This window comes from Lissotriton vulgaris, chromosome 2_1 (assembly GCF_964263255.1).
Source record: "Lissotriton vulgaris chromosome 2_1, aLisVul1.2, whole genome shotgun sequence".
In the NCBI taxonomy this organism is placed as follows: domain Eukaryota; kingdom Metazoa; phylum Chordata; class Amphibia; order Caudata; family Salamandridae; genus Lissotriton; species Lissotriton vulgaris.
In genome coordinates this window covers 379,859,146-379,879,234 of record NC_141687.1, presented here as the reverse complement: position 1 = coordinate 379,879,234, position 20,089 = coordinate 379,859,146, and the positions used below count along the sequence as shown (strand labels likewise).

At 45.7% G+C, this 20,089-nt stretch overlaps 1 protein-coding gene across 1 annotated transcript in view; it reads left to right on the top strand.

Moving 5' to 3' along the window:
- SERPINF1 (serpin family F member 1) overlaps nucleotides 1–19,561 on the top strand; it is a 65,180-nt gene extending 45,619 nt beyond the window's left edge. The window contains exons 7-8 of the mRNA XM_086955197.1: nucleotides 12,004–12,214; nucleotides 19,033–19,561. Of these exons, the coding sequence (XP_086811323.1) occupies nucleotides 12,004–12,214; nucleotides 19,033–19,286 (465 nt within the window). The 3' untranslated portion in view covers nucleotides 19,287–19,561. The remainder of the gene's footprint in view (nucleotides 1–12,003; nucleotides 12,215–19,032) is intronic.
- Nucleotides 19,562–20,089: the final 528 nt, after the last annotated feature.

Genomic DNA, 20,089 nt, shown 5'->3' with positions numbered 1-20,089 from the left:
GTGTTCGTCTGAGCCAAAGCTGATGCCACTAATCCCCGGGTTGGACCTTATCCTTGCTGTGAATGGCTCAATACTTTGGGCAAAAAGCATGGGGGACAAGGGGCAGCCCTGTCTGGTGTCTCTGGACAGATCAAAAAATCTGAAGCCACTCCATTCATTAGGGCACGGGATCTTGGTGACCCATAGTTAGCTTCCACCATCCCCAAGAAGGCCTCGCTAAACCCAAAATGGCGTACAATAGTCAATAAGAAGGACCAATCGACGCAGTTGAAGGCCTTATCTGCATCTAGTGAGAAGGGCCACTGGGATATGCTTCTTCTGGACTTTATTGATGAGGTGGGATATTCTGCAGAGGTTGTCATGAATCTGGCGACCCTTGATAAATCCCGACTGGTAGGCAAGAAGTCTTCTAATCTGCTGGCCCGTATCTTAGAATAAAGTTTTGGCATCTAAATGTAATAGTGTTATTGGCCTATATGAGGCACACAGTTGGGGGTCCTTCCCTGCCTTGGGAATAATTGTAATTAAGGCTTCCCCCATGGACGGAGAGACGCGGACGCGCTGACTCGTTGCCATGGTGTTAAAAAGGTCTGTCAGGTGGGGAGTTAGCTCGGGCGTAAATGCATGATAGAACTGGGCAGTCAGACAATCAGGGCCCAGAGTCTTCTGGCGCTTGAGCCCATCTATTGCCTTCTGTACCTTCTCCTGCGTAATGAGATGGCTAAGCTCATCATTGGTTGCTGGAGAGACATGTGGCAGCACCAGTGAGTCCAGATACCGGGACTGGTCTTGCTCCAGTGGCGGATCTACCAGGTAGAAATCGCAAAAGGCCTATGCTTTTCCCTCCTCACTAAGGTGTGTGGTCCCCTTGCTGTTGATTATCTGCCTTATGTATTCTTTTTCTTGTTTCATTCTGAGTTCGTGCCAGGAGCGATCCAATTTTATCATTGCCCCATACCGCTCAGATTGAAGGCGCAGAATAGGTTTCTCCGCCCTATTGGTATAGATTGCCTGGAGCTTCCCTCTCAGTGCTGTGACTTTCCACAAGGATTGGATGGATGGGGCATCTTTGTGTGACATCTCTGCCTCCTGCAAGTCCCCCTCCAGAGTCACTCTTTCATTCCGACTGAAGCTTTTTCTGAGAGGTGGTCAATGCAATGCATTGTCCCTGCATGACTGCCTTAAAGGCGTCCCATTTATTCAAGTGAGAGGTGTCTGCGGGGACATTGGAGACAAAGAAGTCCTTAATAGACTTCCGTAGATCATCCCGGAGAAGCCTATCTTGGCATAGGACATTAGGGAACTACCACCTAGCTCGTTTGGAGTGTGCAGCTGGCCAGTTCAGTAGGAAGGCCAGCGGTGAGTGGTCAGAAAGTTTTATCGGATGTAGCTGGGCGCTCGGGATTGACTGTTAGAGTGATTGGCTGGCAAAAATATAGTCGATCCTGGAGTATGATCTGTGGGAGTGGGAGAAGAAAGAGTAGTTGCGTGATGGGGAATTGAGGCCCCTCCAAACATCCGCCAGTCCCATTTGTTGGAGAGAAGTTTTCAACGATTTACTAAAGACTCCCCCCACTGACCTCTGCGAGTGGGAAGGGTCTATTGTGGGGTCCCAAATAAGGTTAAAGTCTCCCATTAAAATAATGTCCCCCCTTTGAAAGCCCTCTAGGAAGGTGAGAAAAGTAAGGAGGAAGTCCGACTGCCCAGCATTGGGAACAAAATCCATCGCTACAGTGCAAGGCGTCCCCTCAGCACCCCTCTTACCATCAGGAACCTCCCAGCCTTTTCTGATTTGATGTCGTGGGGTTGAAAATGGAGCGTAGAGTGAAAAAGAAGAGCTACCCCATTCTGCTTCGTAGCGTTAGAAGAGCGGAAGATTAATGAGTAGTGCTTATGTTTTAATCGGTGGTCTTCTCCCCTTTTAAGATGGGTTTCCTGCAAGGCCACCAAGCGTACCGGATGGTCCCCCAGGAATTTCCACAAACGTTGTCGCTTGTTAGGAGAGTTGGGACATAGAAGCTATCCCAACCACCTCTCCGTAGGCCCCCCAACCCTTCACCCCCCCCCCCATGCCCCAATCAAAAGCTTGGCATTTTAGGCACCACAGTAAAAACAATAACCCTAAACTAAGGAGACCACAAACTACCCAAAAGGCTTCATGAAGTGGTGACTTCCGGGACAGGACCATTACCGCTCCTAGAGCCCCGTATAAATGCAAATATGGACACTAATTCCTATAGAGCCAGCATAGTACTAGCAGTAATGGGTCAGGGATAGAGAACTGTGGAGAGGCCTCATTGCAGTGTTCTAAGAGAGAAGCTCTTCCCCCTCCTTGAACCCAGGAATTAAATTTGTGGGCCATGCGCATTCAACACAATGTCACCTCCTTCTCGTTTTGAAAACCTTTACTTGGTCAACTGTGGAGGGAGGGCCAATCTCCATTGTATCGGGCCATTTGTGGAGGTCTCCTGTCAATGTTTCGCCGTTTTACCGCCCTTCCTGGGCATCTGCCAGGGTCCCAGCGTGAGCCGCTCAGTTGTCCGCTCTGCTTGCGTTCTCTCTGCGATCGCCACCTGCTGTTGTGAGGGTTTCTCAAGGCCAAGGAGAGCCGCCGCCCCCCACCTGAGGAAAGTAGTGTTGCTTGATGTCTAGAGAGAAGGCTATCGCGAAAGGGTATGTCCACTGGTATTTTATCTGGCGATCTCGTAAGGCATCTGTAATTGGGCGGAACTGCTGTCGACGGGCCAGTGTGGCCTGGGCAACGTCCTGAAAGAATGAGCACATCGTGCCCTGAAAGGTGACTGTATCGCTACTTCTGGCTTTTCTGAGGACCAGTTTCTTGATTTTGAAGGAGCTAAATATGGCCAGAATATCTCTTGGGTGTCTGTTCTCTCCCTGTTGTTGTGGGCCCACCCTGTGCACGAGCTCCAGTCGTACCGCAGATGAATCTCCCCCAAGATGCTGGATAAGAGACCCACCATGAATGCGTCCAAGTCTAGTCCTTCACTTCCTTCTGCTAGGCCTCTCACCCTTATGTTATATCTTCGTGAGCGATTTTTTAAGTATTTGCATTAGCAGGGAGGTATTCTGCTGGGCGGTTAGACAGTTTGTGCCGTCTTCCAGGGGCATGAGTCGACCTTCCATCTCCTGGCAGTTCGCCTCTACGTCAAGGGTGCGAGTGCCAACTGAGTCCACGTCTGCCTACAGGGCGATTAGTTTCATTCCCATCTTGGCTTTTTAGGCCTCAAACGAAGCGCCAATGTCGGCCTTGATGTCCTGTCTGAGTTTCCCCTTGAACTCCTTTAGGGTCGCCAGCAGATTTTCTCTGGTGAAACCATCTCTGCAGCCGCTTGGTCCCCCCCCCCGCCCGCTCCAGGTGTGGCTTCACTAAAATAGCTGGAGACCTTGTTGGGCTGAGATTTTTTCAGTGGCATAGGGGCGTGCACCTCGGTACACGCTGTGCCGTCCAGATCAATAGTAAACAAAAGAAAAATGTTCACAAGGAACTCATTTCAACTGACAAGATACACTTATGCAAGGCAATTGATACCTTCCTTGAATTAATCAAAAAGCTAAATCAAAAAATACAGGATGCGATCTTTCAAATGATTCTGTAAATAATTAAAGTCTAGAAAGCCCACACAACAATAAATCTCAATCTAACTCACTTCAGCCGAAGTGAGCGTGATTTATTTCATAATCACAGTAATCAAAAAACGTACCACAAAATGAACACTTTTCAAAGTATATGCAGTATATACATTATACAGTGATTTTAGTGAACCCCAGTGGATTGACCATAACCTAAAGGTGGTGCACGGAGTGTTTCTAAAGTGACTTGAAACAAAGGGGAACGGTTATTGGAAATAGAAAGAAGAGCCTGGCGTTTGTAATACGGTGGATAATATTTTATGGCATTCTGAGACTCTCTCTTTATGAAGTCGACGATGTAATGTAATGTAATGTAATGTAATGTAAGGGACATTTCTACCGCGCAACTTCCACTCCACGGAGTATCTTGGCGCTCACACAACTCAGATGGAGGAGTTGGAAAGGGAAAAGGATGTCCTGATTTCTGCACACACATTACACTAAGGTCCTGCACAAGGCGTCAGGCAAAGAGAAAATCCAAGTTTTCAATGCCTTCCTGAAAGGGGCTTCTTGGGAGAAAGACCGCAAGGAAGGGTGAAGTTTGTTCCAGGCTTTAGTTCCCAGTACAAAGAGGGATTTGCCACCCTTTGTGGCCAGTTTGAAATGAGGTGGAGTAAGTAGGTTCTGGCTTGCGGATCTCAGACAACGCGCTGGATAGTATCTTTTAAACCCGTTTCGCAGATAGGTTGGGCCACGTTGGTGGAATGCCCTAAAGGTGATTAAAAGAAGTTTGAATAGAATTCTTTTCCCTATTGGCAGCCAATGTAGGGTGTTTAGGGCTGCTGAGGCTGACGACTTACGGGGCAGATGCTGTACGAGGCGGGCTACCGCATTTTGGACCATCTGTAATTTGTGGAGAACGGTTTTGTTTACTCTGACATATAGTCCATTACAAAAGTCCAGCCTAGAACTTATTAAGGCTACTGCGACTGTTTTCCTCGCCGATAGTGGGAGAAGATCAAAGAACTTCCTAAGTGCTTTTATAATTTGAAAGCACATGCCTGCTACCGCTACAGCCTGGGCTTTAAAGGATAAGTGGTTGTCAAATTTGACGCCCAAATTGCGGGCGGAAGCAATTGTGTTAGGGGGCACATCAGCATCTGATGGCCAGCATGCTGTGGGGGAGAAAAGATTGTGGTTCCCTATAGGTAGAATTTCCGTTTTTCCGGCGTTGCACTTTAAATGGTTGTTGGTCATACATTTGAAAGTTGCTGCAAGGCAGTCCCTAAGGTCTTCCTCGGCACCTGGCCGTTCCCTATCCAACACCAAAATCAGTTGGGTGTCGTCAGCGTATGAAATAGAACTGATCCTGAATGACGCGATCAGATTCATCAAAGGTGCCATATATAGGTTGAAAAGAACAGGGCTCAAACTAGAGCCCTGTGGCACCCCCGAGCTGACGTTTTTAGCCTCAGATTGATAAGGGCCTAGCACTGTTATTTGGCGTCTGTCGGTAAGGAAGTTCCTACACCAGGCCAACACCTGTCCTCCTACCCCTGCGGCAGCCAACCAGTTCACTAAGATGTTATGGGACACGGTATCAAAGGCTGCCGACAGGTCGAGTAGGATAAGGACGGCCTGTTTTCCTTGATCCATTGCTGCCCTTAAAGTTTCTGCAGTGTATAATAGGGCTGATTCGGTAGAGTGTTCTGACCGAAATCCTGACTGATTGGGATGGAGAACGTTATTCTTCTCCAAAAAGTTTGTCAGTTGACTGTTGACAAACTTTTCAGTCAGCTTGAATAGAATGGGTAACAAGGCGATCGGGCGTAGGTTGGAAAGGGTAGTAGGATCGGCCAGGGCCTTTTTTTGGAGTGGCTTAACAGCTGCCAGTTTCCAATCGTTAGGGATACTTGCTGTTGCTAGAGAGGAATTGATGATATTGTTAATCATTGGATTAACCATCTCTATTAGAAGATGCAACACCGGGGGGGGACAGGGATCAAAAGGGGAACCCGATTTGCTGGCCAAGATGGCTTTGGCAGTTTCCTCCAAGGGTACTGGGGCGAACTCATCAAAGCGGGGGGAGGAAGTCGTCTTCACTATCTCTTCAATATCCATCGTTGCAGTAGCTCCCGATGGGAAAGTCTGTTTCGACCCTCGCTCGATACAGGGTCTCTTCAGGACAGGAGTGCTGGGGTCATGGGCGTCCGCAGGGAGGGGCACTTGCCCCCCCCTGGGGCGACCCTCCTTGCCCCCCCTGTGGACACCCATGAAAACCGTGACTTCAAGACGGGGTTCTCACTCTATTTTATTTGCTTCCCTGTGAAATGGATCCAAAAAAGAAAGACGCTTTTGCTGGAAAAGTAGTATTTTTCTGACATTTTTATTCCAAAGTGCAGCATTGGGAATAAAAGGCTAAAAATATGAAAAATAGATAAATAACTAAATAAAATAAGACAGAGTGGTGGCAAACTGGCCAAACTGATTTTATTCACACTGAAACACATTAGCGCCACTTTCACAGAGTTTGCCAGTGAAGCGCTATTTTTGTTTTCTTGTCTTTGTTTTCCCTGGACTTGGAACTAGTGCACCAATCCTGGAGGTACCAAAATGTGTGGATTGGAAAACAAAATGTGTGCTGCAGCTCTGTGTCCAGGGATGTGGTCTTTTTACCATACTGCTTACGTTTTGTAAGGATATAAGCAATGGCCATCGAAATGGGTCCATTCAGGGCCCTGTAATCGTGTCCTTAACTTTTCAGGCAAAAGCACTCACTGATTTCTGAATAGTGAGTGTAAAAGCATTAAGGTAACCATGTTGTTCCTGCTTATGTTTCCCATGGTTTGCTAAATTTTGCATTCCCTATAAGTGTTTGCTTCTTCCAGGATGTAGTTCCTTTTTTTTTTGTAGGCCGCATATTGCTCTTGTCTAGTGCGTAATTTAAATTGTGCATCCAGGTGCTTATAGCCGGCAACAATTGGGTTGTAGTTGAAAACAGTGGGAGTTTATCTCAGTGGGGCAGTACGGTGTTCAGTGGGGGAGAGGATGTGGCACTATGGTCAGAGCTGCTGAGTTTGGAACTGGGAACCAGGTTCAGCCTTAATAACCAGCCCACCAGACCACTCTCCTGCGAGAGCACAATCACATGCTAGACCTTAGAAGGCTTCGCAACACCTTAGAAGTCCTGGTGTCTTCGCACCAGCAGGTGGACCCTAGCATGACAAGTGTAGGTTAACCTTCAAGGCTTGTCCACCACTATCCAAACTGAAATTCACCTCCAGTCTTGCGGGCAGGCCTTAAAAGCAGCACACCCTAGAACAACAGTCACTGAGGTCACAGGACCCTTGAGAAGGGCCAGCTCTAGGGCGGTGCAAGCAGTGTGACTGCACCGGGCGCTGACTTTAGGAGAAGGCATCATGTTTGCAAGTGTATTATGGTTTTAAAAACGCTTGCTGCCTCCTTCCTGGCTTCCAGCAATTTTCGTCAACAATAAAAATGTCATGATGACTCTGATGATTAATGTTCTTCCTAGAGAGAGATCAGAATTTTGTCTAGTGGAGGTTTTGACTCATGGAAAGGTAGCTCAGAGGATTAATGTACTGGCTGCAAAGAACATCGGCCATGCGGATCACAAAGTGCACATAATTTAAACACGTCAGTGGGCTACTGCTTTTGTCAGAGATCCTTTTGTTACTTGCAGTTTATAAGTTAAAATCCTAACTTAGAACAGTGAGCTATTAACTGTCATCTAAGAGCTGCATACAAACTGCAAGGTATAAATTTGAGCGTTAAGTTAGCAACACCCCCCGTCCCCCAGTCTTTGATTATCCTAATGTCCCAAAAAGTGTTCTTTTGGACAGAAATCAATTCTGATTATTAAGGAGAACCCCCAAGCAAAGTATTACGTTTTAAATTCCGGGTATTGTGTTTCTCCAGACCAATCACTATAAAACTATACGGGCTACTAGTATGGTTTTCATGTGACTCCTACACCTTGTAGTCCTTAGTCTTATGTAACATTTTCTATACTGTGATTTACACATATATTGATTGTCTCTGTGTAATATGTGTGATGTAAAGTGCTCTGACACCCTACAATGGTGTGAGTGGCACTGTAAATCAAATAAAATGCATCTGAGAGAGAGTGGTTATGGAGACTTGTGGGGCACAGTTAAAGGGTGGTAGTAGGGGAATCCATGGCAGAGGTGGTCATTGGGGGGCACTAACAAACATTAATGCACAGGACACCACCAGTGCTATGGCTGGCCCTGCCTTTGAGGCCATTCTGCCTCATCCAAAGGTACCTCTATTGGCCTTGTGTTTCAGCAGCAGTAGCTGCAATTCACTAGGGATTGGCAATGCAGGATTTGCACACACCAAACTAAGTTTGCAAACTTCACAGTCTCCCTGCTTCATTCACACGCACTTTTAACATGTGCTGCATACTGTGGGGCCACTGGAATTAATTATGCAGCAAAGGATGACAACATTATGCCGTAGAGTTGACTAAATTATGCATTTAAAAAAAGGCTGTAGCGTAATGCAGTATATTTTCAGATATTTTATTATTTTGACGTGTGTACACATGCTAACAGTCTCTGGAAAGATTTTGCCTTATTAATACCAGCGTAACATACAAATGCAGCAGTGAGAAAGGTGACCAGTCAAACTTTACAATAGGCCATCCACTCCGCAGCAACACAAGTCACATTTTATATTAACATTTGATGTGTTTGAGCTACAAACAATTTATTAGTTTAAATGGCCAGATCATGCAGCAGATCTTGCATTATGAGGCAAATATGGCAAAGCCATAATTTTAGAGAAAACATTTGCAAACTAGGATATTTTGCCAATCATGTTTGAACTGCTGTTGTTGAAAAAGGGTGAGTGCTGATGACAGAAACTCCATGGCTCGGAGACAAAAGGCTTGTGTTTCCACATTTTATTGTATTTGGTACATTCTGTGATTAGAAGCATATCCCACTTTGTGAATATATTTTAATGTCAATAACTCATAATAACCTTAAATAATCATGTGTATCCATTGGTTGATTAAACTGGGCAGAGAAATGGCAAACAAATACTAAAAATTGGGATGTCTGCGCATTCTAGCCACACCTCTGGCTCCACCCACAGATCCAATCCTTGGGTTATTCCCGCCCTCTGATTCTCCACCCACTGTTCCCCTACTTTTTCTCCCCCACTTCGACCACTGTGTAAGACTCAGCATCCCTGGACCTGTGATGTGGCGCAGCTGCGGGCGCCGCACGTACGCATAAGGGAGCTGGCCATTATTGTATCCCTAAACGTGCGCACGATGTCAGTTTGCCATTGACTACATGTAGAGGGACTCCAAGTTTCTTTTCACAAATATAGCTAACATTTGGACCTATACATTTTATTTTGTATAAATTAATTGAATGTGTGTAAAATGTAGCAATGCCCGGGGAATTCTAGTAAAGGGAGCACCCACTGTCAAATCACTAGCGTGTGTGATTGCTGCATTATTTATTACTAACTTTGACGTTGTGCTTTACCTTTGCATAAAAGTTATCATGAATTCTAGCACCAAAAAGCCAATATTGGTAAATATGTGTGCTACAAATAATCCCTAACATACACTGTGCATACAGTATATTTAATCTGGTGCTTTAATCATAACTTGTTTTTAAAGTATTCTGATAAAAATCGAATCGTGCTGAAGACAGCCTTGATTGGTGTTGGATCGAGGACCCAGAAGTATGCACACCTAGAAGACAGAGATAAAGCACCTTGTCAAAATGTTTAGCGTTTTCCCTACAGGTGGTGTTTGTTGGCCCGTTGCAGGGTCAGTCACATGTCCTGGGTTCCTGGCATTTAATTGAGACTGTCCTAGTTCTGCGCCCCAGTGTTTCGTGTGCCTCACATCATGTCGGAGGATGGTGACGACGTAAACATTTTGCCCCCCCCTGGAAAAATGTCTGCAGACGCCCATGGCTGGGGTCATTAGTAAACTTGATTAGAAGGTAGACGGTCTTCTAATGGAAGGTGACACTTCCCAATGTTCTAGAATGAGGAAGGACCCTAAATAATTATTATCTACGGCAATCCGTATACATAGGTTCCAAAATCTGGGATATGTACAGCAATTCTAGGGTCTTGGCATGTACACTCCATTCAGTTCTCGGGACTGCCAGACTGTAGGGCTTGTGTATTAAACCTGGAGTACTTACGTGATCCGACACAAGTAGAATCTCGTGTGGTGCTTCGTTGTTGGGCCGGGTCCTGTCAGGACAACGAACCAACGTGGTCCTCTGCATACACTTTCATAAAACATTACAGAGTGGACATTCGTGCAAGCAGAAAAGTCCAGCTATGCCAAACGTTAATAAAAGCATTATGCACTACAACTTCTTCTGTGCCTTCTGTCCACTTCAGTCGTAAGGGAATGGGGCAACAATTTTAAGTCATTGCAAACCATATGATAAACAAGAATACATGCACATAAACAGGAACTGTTGTTAACTTGTAAACAGCTTGTGTGTTGTAAATTCATATATGCTACCCATTTCTGCTATTGTTAGAAAGTAAAAGCTAAGCAGCTTAATTTGTATACTGCACATGCACAAACAGACTCGCATTCTCTGATATTGGTAATAACACAGTCTGCATGCTATGGCATTGTAAGTTTCAGCTACATGATCACGATTCATTTTTTAAACCGAAACGTAATCTTTCAATTTAACACGTTGTTGTATTCTGAACCCAACATGAGATGGCAGGGTAGTGTAAAGCATGTGAGCTACAACAGACTCAAATCTCCGTCCTATGCACTTCTTTCCTTCCTTTTCCCTCTGGCAAGCTATCTGGTTCCAAAATAACTTTTGTCAAGCAAAGCCTTTTAACTGGTGTCCTTTTTTATAGCTCACTTTGGGGGAACTACTTTTATATTTTTGCTTAAGCACTCCATGAGAGTTTGAGGGCCTGGGGTTCCTGTGTACAGTTGTAGCAGCATTCACTCACTCAGGCCTGGAGCCTCCAAACTCAGCTTGGTCTAGATAGACCAAAAAGGGGAGAGAGGGCAGGCCTCCCCATGTCATCCTCTTTTACTGGGGTGCAGTGGATCCCTAGGTCCCGGTGCATGCAGTGGCTTTCAAGCAGTACATGAAGCAGAAATAAAAAATGATAACTTTCAGTTATTATCATTTTGTGCTGCGTTGTGGGCAGGCGGGTGGGCGGGGCTGCTCTGCTCTCAGAGCAGCGGTGTGAGGAGAAGTTTGGCCACTCCTAAGTGCACAGTGACTGCTTGGTTGGCTCTCTCGAGCCGCCCAAAACAGTCATGCTCACTTTTCCCGTTCTCCATGCAGGCAGCATTACAGCCTGCATGGAGAACATGCTGATGCCCTCATTCCCTGGTTGAGCGTTGAACCAGGAAGCTCAAAACCAATCACAACCTGGGTGCCTACCAATAACAATGCTGCTAACCGCCACTGCGAATGATCAATCACCTGTTGAGTGGAATGACATAAATAGATAGCCGGAAAAATGCACACACCTTAATTTTTCCAAATTGAGGAGAATGTGCCCGACTTATGCAAGCACAATTTGAAACACAATTCAACTGGAAAGAGATGTCATTTGTATTGATGATCAGTTCAACTGAATAATTGTTTTTGGTTGACCATAGACTTGAGATTTCTGTGCCTCCTGTGGAAGGGATTCACCCCAAAATACATAAAGGAGTACAAACACATGGGAAGTTTGGTGTAAAAATGATCTAACTGATTGTTGAAATTTATGAAATGATTCAAAAATAGAGTACATTTAATACATAATTGAAAGATTAGAATTAAAGATTTTTATGATTAAATATCATCTCTAATGTGCTATTTCATGAGCGAGAATGTTCTGGTAGGTAAGTGGCTTAGAAGTATGGAGAATGTGTGGTGAGATACTCTTGGAAAGGAAGCGCCTCTCACCCATCCTTTCCATGGTCCACTGTCCAACCACTCCGGTCAGTGACGGAGCCTTAATGACCACCATACTCCACTCTACACCGCCTGCCATTACTGTCAGTGCTGCCCGGCTCCGTTTGATAAGCACTGAAGTCCACTCTCAATAGCAGAAGGGGAATTTTGGTACCGTCTTGCTTTTGTTTGAAAGTAATCTCTTGTGCACTTTAGAGACTCCAATATGCAGTTACAATGAGAGGTACCACTACGTGATGACAAGATTTTTCCAAATGGGTATGAAAGATAACCTTTGAACTCCAATTGAATAAACTGAACTCTATCTTGCTAAAAACATAGGGCATATCATAGACTATGTATTTACGCTGTGACTGAGTAGTAACTGTACAGAAACAGCTCTATGTAAGTACGCTCAAGCTTACACACCACCAGCAGTGACTTCTTCTGTCTCCTTTAGATTGCCCAGGTGCCTCTGATCGGTGGGGTCAGCGTCATGTTCTTCCTGCCTCTTGAGGTCACACAGAACCTAACACTCATTGAAGAGGGACTGACCTCAGAGTTCGTGCACGACATCGACACTGCACTCCAACCCATCAACGTGGACCTGACTGTACCCCGGCTGAAACTGAGCTCTGAGGGGGACCTGGCTGACATGCTTCAAGAAATGAGTACGTATGAGCAGCGGGTGGTTCTACGGGAAGGGGTGGTATTAGCATTAATCATGTGGAGGAACTAGTAACAGTAAAGGGAGATGTGGTACTCCTGTAATGCTGTGAAGTGTATTTAAATACCAGAAAAGGAAGGAAGACATGAGCAGGTCACGTGAGTAAAAACTTAAGAAATGCAGGCTGTCTATTAGTTAACTGCACAATAAACACAGAACAGATCAAAGAACATTAAATATAGACTAGAGGGTGATATTAACCATGTTATAGGGAGATAATTCCACAAGAAAAGCATCTAGCCATATATTAATTTTACAGGGAAAAAGCCTATACAGACGAAATAGGCCAAGAAAAAAAACATGAAATGCAATTTTGTGAAAGGTTTTGAAGGCGAGTAAAATAGGTTTTAAAAGCTGCGCAACTATACAACCTACTGCCAAAAAATCAACCACTGTGGTGGCTCATCTCAAAGTTCAGCCATTTCCCTTAGGGCATTGTTCTGGAACTTCAGGAAGACACGTAGTCCCAACTAAGACGTATTCACAGCCTTTCAATGCAGATGAACACAGAGTTCGACAATGGGATGAGTAAATTGCTCTGAACCAACACACATACATGCACTCCATTTATTCGCATGGAAATGGAATAAGGAAGGACTCAAACCCCGAGGTACACAGCCCACAGGATTTAAATCATCTGGTAACTTGCTCTATCCTCTACCAAGTGCTGCTGGTGCCTGCTCCGGCTGATCAAATGCAAGCAATTATCTTGGCAATTATTTATACCTTCATGCATCTTTTTGGGCCTGATTCTCAATGGTGCTGAGTAGAGCTAACGATGACAAACAATGTACTCGCCATGAACCATCCTTGCCGATGTTTCATATATCTTGTGTGTTTCTCAAAAGCAAAACACACAAGATGATGGACGGAATGTTGCACAATGGCAAAACATTCACCCCCAGTCACAGATCTGGGTTTAATCCATCGTTATTTTGCTCACCAAGCCACCCCAGTTCAGACATGGCCATATGCAAATCAGTCTTGACCCTGTGCCTCATGGGAACAGTCCAGATTGAACCGCCAAGCCATGTCTTCCCTAACATGGTCCTAAGACCGGTTTCTGGCTTTCAGCCCTCATCAGCCAGGATAGCTTGACTCCAGTGGCATAGTGAGCACGGGATCCACATCTGGGCTACCCTTCCCACATAGGGTGAAACGCTTTGGCTTTGGGTATGGGGGACTGTTGATGGGGTGTGTCATTAAAAATGTTAAATAATATTTACCTCAGCAGCTTCTGCCAACACCCACGAGCGGCGCGGAGTTCACAGCCCAGAGTTAGCAGATGGCAGAATCAATTATTCATCAAAGAGAGAGTCTATGTGACGCATCGACCTCTGGAATCTACTAGACACCATCTCTCCGGACGTCGCCTTCCTAACAGAAACATGGATGAACGCCTCATCAGCCCCAGACATCACCATTGCCATCCCGGAAGGTTACAAGATCATCCGTAAGGACCGCACCGACCAAACAGGAGGAGGCATCGCTATCGTCCATAAGAATTCCATCCGCATCTCAACCAGCTCAGACGTCAACCTTGCCAGCACCGAACCCCTTCACTTCCAGATCCACACCAACCCCAAGACCACACTCAGAGGCACCCTCCTCTACCGGCCCCCAGGATCCCGTGCACAATTCAGTGACGACATCACTGATTTTATCACCCCACACGCCCTCCCCTCCGAGGAATACATTCTATTAGGAGACCTCAACTTTCACCTGGAAAAGAGCAACGACAGCATCGCCGCCACCCTTCTGGACAATCTCGCTAACCTCGGACTCAAACAACTTGTCACTACCCCCACCCACATTGCAGGTCACACACTTGACCCTATCTTCACCTCCAGCAAACACGTCTCCTTCAGTCACACCACAGCTCTCCATTGGACGGACCACAGCTGCGTTCACTTTATCTACAATAAGACCACAACCCACAACCATCCTCAACATACTCTGCAAAGAACCTGGAACAAAATCACCATCGACCAGATCTCCTCATCGCTTCTCCAAAACCCCCCTACACACTCCTCAAACCCCGACCAAGCAGCCATTAACCTCACCCAATGGCTTTCCAACAGCGCCGACATCCTAGCACCGTTGAAAAAACGTCAAATCAAACTAGGCAGCAAAAACGCCCCCTGGTTCAACGATGATCTTAAGAAATCTAAGAAACTGTCGCTCCTTCGAGAAGGCCTGGAAAAAAGACCCAAACACCAGCACCAGGGACGCCTTCAAAAATGCCACCCGCATACACCACCAACTTATCCGGTCTGCCAAGAAAGCCGCATTCAAAGACCGACTAGATAACAACGCCCACAACAGCAAGGAATTATTCAACATCGTCAAAGAATTTACCAACCCCTCAGCAAACTCCAACGACATCACCCCTTCTCAAGCCCTCTGCGACTCCCTAGCTTCATTCTTCCACAACAAAATCGCAGACATCCATAACAACTTCGACAACCAACCCGGAGATCAACCCACCCATCCTTCTGTCACACCTTCACCCCCCTGAACATCCTTAATGACTGGAACACAATCTCCACTGAGGACACCATCCACCTGATGAACTCCATCCACTCAGGATCCCCCACAGACCCATGCCCTCATCACATCTTCAACAAAGCAGACTCCATCATAGCACCACACCTCCGAGACGTCATCAACTGCTCCCTCAACTCCGCCACCTTCCCGGAAAGCTGGAAACACGCAGAACTCAGCGCCCTTCTGAAAAAACCCACAGCTGACCCCACCGAACTAAAAAACTACCGCCCCATCTCGCTCCTTCCATTCCCGGCCAAAGTTATAGAGAAAGCTGTCAACAACCAGCTCGCCCCCTTCCTCGAAACCAACAAATCCCTCGACTCCTCACAGTCCGGCTTCCGAGCCAAACACAGCACGGAGACCGCCCTCATCGCAGCAACAGACGACATTCGAACTCTACTGGACAATGGAGACACAGTCGCCCTTATCCTCCTCGACCTCTCCGCAGCCTTCGACACAGTATGTCATAGCACCCTATTACAGCGCCTCAATAACATCGGAATCCAAGGAAAAGCACTGGAATGGATCACCTCGTTCCTCACCGGAAGAACCCAGAGAGTCCGCCTCCCACCATTCAAGTCAGAGGCCACTGAAGTCATCTGCGGCGTGCCACAAGGATCTTCACTCAGCCCCACCCTCTTCAACGTATACATGAGCCCCCTCGCGGCCATCGCACGCCAACACAACCTCAACATCATCTCCTACGCTGATGACACTCAACTGATCCTATCACTCACCAGAGACCCTAACACTGCCAAAACCAATCTGAATGAAGGAATGAAAGAAGTAGCCGAGTGGATGAAGCACAGCCGTCTGAAACTGAACTCAGACAAAACAGAAGTCCTTATCTTGGGTACCTCCCCCTCCGCCTGGGATGACTCTTGGTGGCCAGAGGCCCTTGGAAAAGCACCCATCCCGACGGACCACGCACGTAACCTGGGCGTCATCCTGGACTCCTCACTCTCTATGAATAGACAAGTCAACGCCGTCTCATCATCTTGCTTCAACATTCTTCGCATGCTCAAAAAAACATTTAGCTGGATCCCCACGGAAACTAGAAAAAGCAGTCACCCACGCACTGGTCACGAGTCGCCTGGACTACGGAAACACCCTATACGCCGGTACCACTGCAAAACTCCAGAAAAAACTCCAACGCATCCAGAACGCCTCAGCCAGACTCATACTAGACATCCCGCGTAAAGACCACATCTCTGGTCACCTGAAAAACTTCCACTGGCTCCCCGTCAATAAGAGGATTACTTTCCGCCTCCTAACCCACGCGCAAAAAGCTCTGTACGAACTTGGACCCGAATGCCTCAACACACGACTTTCCTTCTACACCCCCTCCCGCCAGCTACGATCCTCCAACCAAGCCCTCGCTACTGTACCTCGCATCAACAAAACCACCATGGGAGGTAGATCCTTTTCCTACCTGGCAGCTAAAACCTGGAACTCACTTCCCACTCACCTTCGCCTTACTCAGAACCACCTAGCATTCAGAAAACAACTTAAAACTTGGATATTCGACAAGTAATTCCCCACCCTTCCTCAAGCGCCTTGAGACCCTCTGGGTATGTAGCGCGCTATATAAATCACCTGACTTGACTTGACTTGAACCATGTGAGAGATGTGTTGATCCAACCCTCGATAGGAATGATAAGGGGCACTCCATGTAGAATATCCCTTTTCTCTCCCGCCACACAATTGCTACCTATTGCCCTAAAAGGTAACACCTGATAATTGCAATGAAAAGGCTCCATTAAGTCCAATGACAACTCATTACTTATATAATTCCGACTGGGAATGCCTCTGAATATGTAAAATTGAAACATCTCCAAGTGACTGTACAAGCAAGAGAACAACCCACCTATTTCTGACTTTGAAAGCCTTAGAATATTTACATTTACCAAGTAGCTGTACCAGCAAGCCAGTTACCACCCCAACTTAGAAGCCAAAAGTTTCAGAGATATCAGCACAAGTTCCTGCTACACTCAATTACCATGAGCGTGTGCCTTGAATAAGGTGAATGCTGTCTTTGTTTTTTTCATTTAATGTTTTAATCTTGAGTTAAGTAATGTAACAGTATGCATGACTAGGTATATTACTTGACAAGATTGGAAGGTCAAGCCTTTTCAGCTGTTTCTGAACCTGACCACCCAATTCCAGTTACTAGGTCATCAGATAACTTTAACCTGAGTTTAACCAGTCCACTCCTGCCCTTTTGATTCTCGGCCTATACCAAATATAATGTGGTCCTCTTTTGCTTTTTATAGGATGTGATCAAGTTTAGGTCTTGCTAAAGTAGTCTTTAGTTGTCAGGGAGACCTCAGGTTACGAATACTTTAAAAGTTGTCATGTAAGATGTAGAACACAGAGAGGGCTTTGGCTGAGCTCACTTCAGCCATTGTCTTTCATTGATTGTGCATGTTTGCCGTTGCTTGCATGCACTGCCCATGAAGGCCATAGCATAAATTGTTAAATTGTCCCATTTGGTTTTGGTGATGGTGTTTAAGAGTCCTTTTGATAGACTACGAACCAGAACCAACATGACACATGGCTAGTATTTCCGAAACAGAGTGTGTTCTTTGATTGACATACTTCTCTGACTAGATGCCATTTTTCTTGTTGGTTTGTGGCTAATTGTTTATGAAGTGTGTCCAGTTTGTCCTCATAGAAGGCTAAGGCTATTTACTAATCACTGTTTGTTGCAAAATAGTTTGTTTCACTTTGCTGCTTCAATAAGATGTTGTTAGACTTAGTGTTTTGTTGACAGAGTAAAGAAATATGCACACATAAGCTTCTGTACAGGTCCTCTGAAAATACTGGCCCGTTGTCTAAAGAATCTACTAGCAATATTTTTCTCTTTTTATGTTTTACGTTCACTACTTACAATGCAAAGTTAATTGTATGGCTCCTACTTATAACACTCTTCGTTGAGGGTACAGCTTAACTCTGCTAATGCAGTGTGCTTAGCAAAAGGGCCCTCTTCCCAGCTACCCTACTGTTGTAGCCCAAGAGGCTCCTTGGTTATTGTGCTTTCTTTCTAGGACCACTGGGAATAACGCCCATAAGGTCGCCCAACTATTATCAAACACATCCCCGTAAAAAAGTAAGGCTTGTTGGCTTTGCCAATGCTGGTCTGTTTTTGTTTTGCTTCTGGAAAGCTGTCAAATTTATTGGCCCCCAAAAATACCTAAATCTCCTAAGCAAAATTCTCTTGAACAGTGGAGCACGATCAATGGTATCAATCGCATTTTCCCTCTACATTTCAGATTTGAAATCGCATTTTATTTATATTTTCTGCCCCAAATTTGAGCATAGGATTCCATATCCATGATATGCACTCATTTATTTAATGTATATGAATATCTCAATTAGAATGCACCTGCAATGAGGCACGGTTTAGCAACCTGTACCTCCATGCAAATCTCCTCCTCACTAGTAGCCTCTGAGATCTTCAATGCTGTTCTCCATAAATGTCCTTCTATTTCAATCAGGGGCTTTTATAGGGATACCTTACAACTGTGCCCCATAAATGGCCATTGAGACAATCGTACCCTCACTGCTACCATGGAGTGCCCCATACCTTCAGTTAAATTGTTATGCCATAGACGTTTACTTACCTCAAAATGTGCTGTCTCGAATCAGCCCCATATTCTATTATCTGGTGACCAAATTCAATGTATTACTTTTAGCCACTAGATTGATCTGACGTTTGTACATTCAAAGGCTAAAGTCCCTTTTCTTTTGGTCAACACTGTTCCAAATTGATCAACTGCCCATGAAACCGACTGCCGCCCTGTATATAAGTACGGTATCAACATATATATGAAAGACTGCACCGCTCAGCTTCCTATTTGCTATTACGTTGATATTTCGATGGTATTTGTGATCTGGGTTAAAAGTAGGTAAAACTAGCTTAGCTTTATGGACTCCTCCGTTTAGAAGTGACGAGTTAGTCACAGCTCATATAAAGTCTGAGACCTCTTACCACCAAAGCCCACCAGCCGCATTCTATACAAATGCACTTCTGCATGTGCTGGTGAACGCACAGCTATACATGGTGTTACAGGAGCTGCTGTGGAATACCCTTTGTGAATGCTAAAGAGTTTTGTAGGCAAACCTTTATTAGCTCTGCATTAATGAGATTTGTTCTCTCATCTCTCTTCCCTCCCTCTTTCCCCTACTTCTTTCTACCCTTCTTACCCTCTGCAGAGCTCGAGTCTCTCTCCACTTTGCCTGACTTCAACAAACTCACTGCCAAAGCTTTGAAGATCACCCAGGTAAAGCACAAGGCCTTGCTGGAGCTAAACGAAGATGGAGATGAAGGCCTTACGATAGCAGTGCCGCCCACCCGCGTGGGACTCACCCTCGATTACCACATAGATCGCCCCTTCATCTTTGTCCTGAGGGACGACACAACTGGCACTCTCCTCTTCATCGGCAAAGTTATGGACCCCAGGGGGTAACCTTTGCGAGCTGTTGGCTGTTACCACACTGAATGGCGCCTTCGAGAAAGACTGGGGTGTTGTTAGAGTGGCAAACTCTAGTCTGCTCCTCCGATTACTGGAATCGCCTCCATCTGCTCCTCCCAGACCGGCCAGCCTTGGGTCCCTCTTTCCAGCAGCTGCTTCCATGTGCATGCACCTTCTCTGATCTGCTTTGCTCGGTCTTTACATTTTCATAATTGTGATGGTCCTTCCAAGTAATATAAGAGTAGTCGAAATTGTTCCTCTACATCTCAGCTCTGTCCCACTGTATTTTTTTTCAACTGTTGTGCCTCCTGCTAGTAAAACATTTCAACATTGTGTAAGAATGACAATGCCAGAGTGGTGTGGAAGCACCACAAAATATAAAGGTGGTGGGGCTTGCAATAAGACAATTTTACTTTTGCTGACTCAATCACAGTGCTTTAGCTGTGCAGACAATTTGAACCATACACAGGCTATCTTGGAATACTGTATCACATGAATGAACATAAAACTAGGTGACAACAAGGTGTGACACACGAGGGAATGTGCAAGCTGCTACACACAGAGCCTTGGTGTGAGTCACACACATACAAACGCACTTACCAAATCCCAGAAATATGAGTACTTCGCCCTGCCCTATGGCACACTGATGATATAAGCAGACGGAGCAGGCTCTACTGTCCAGCCAACCTTCCCACTGATTAATCCACAAACACCACATCACATTACCACCCCCTCCGAATCGACATCTGTAAGGAACAGAACATGTAAACATTCAAGCAGAGTCTAAACACTCCACA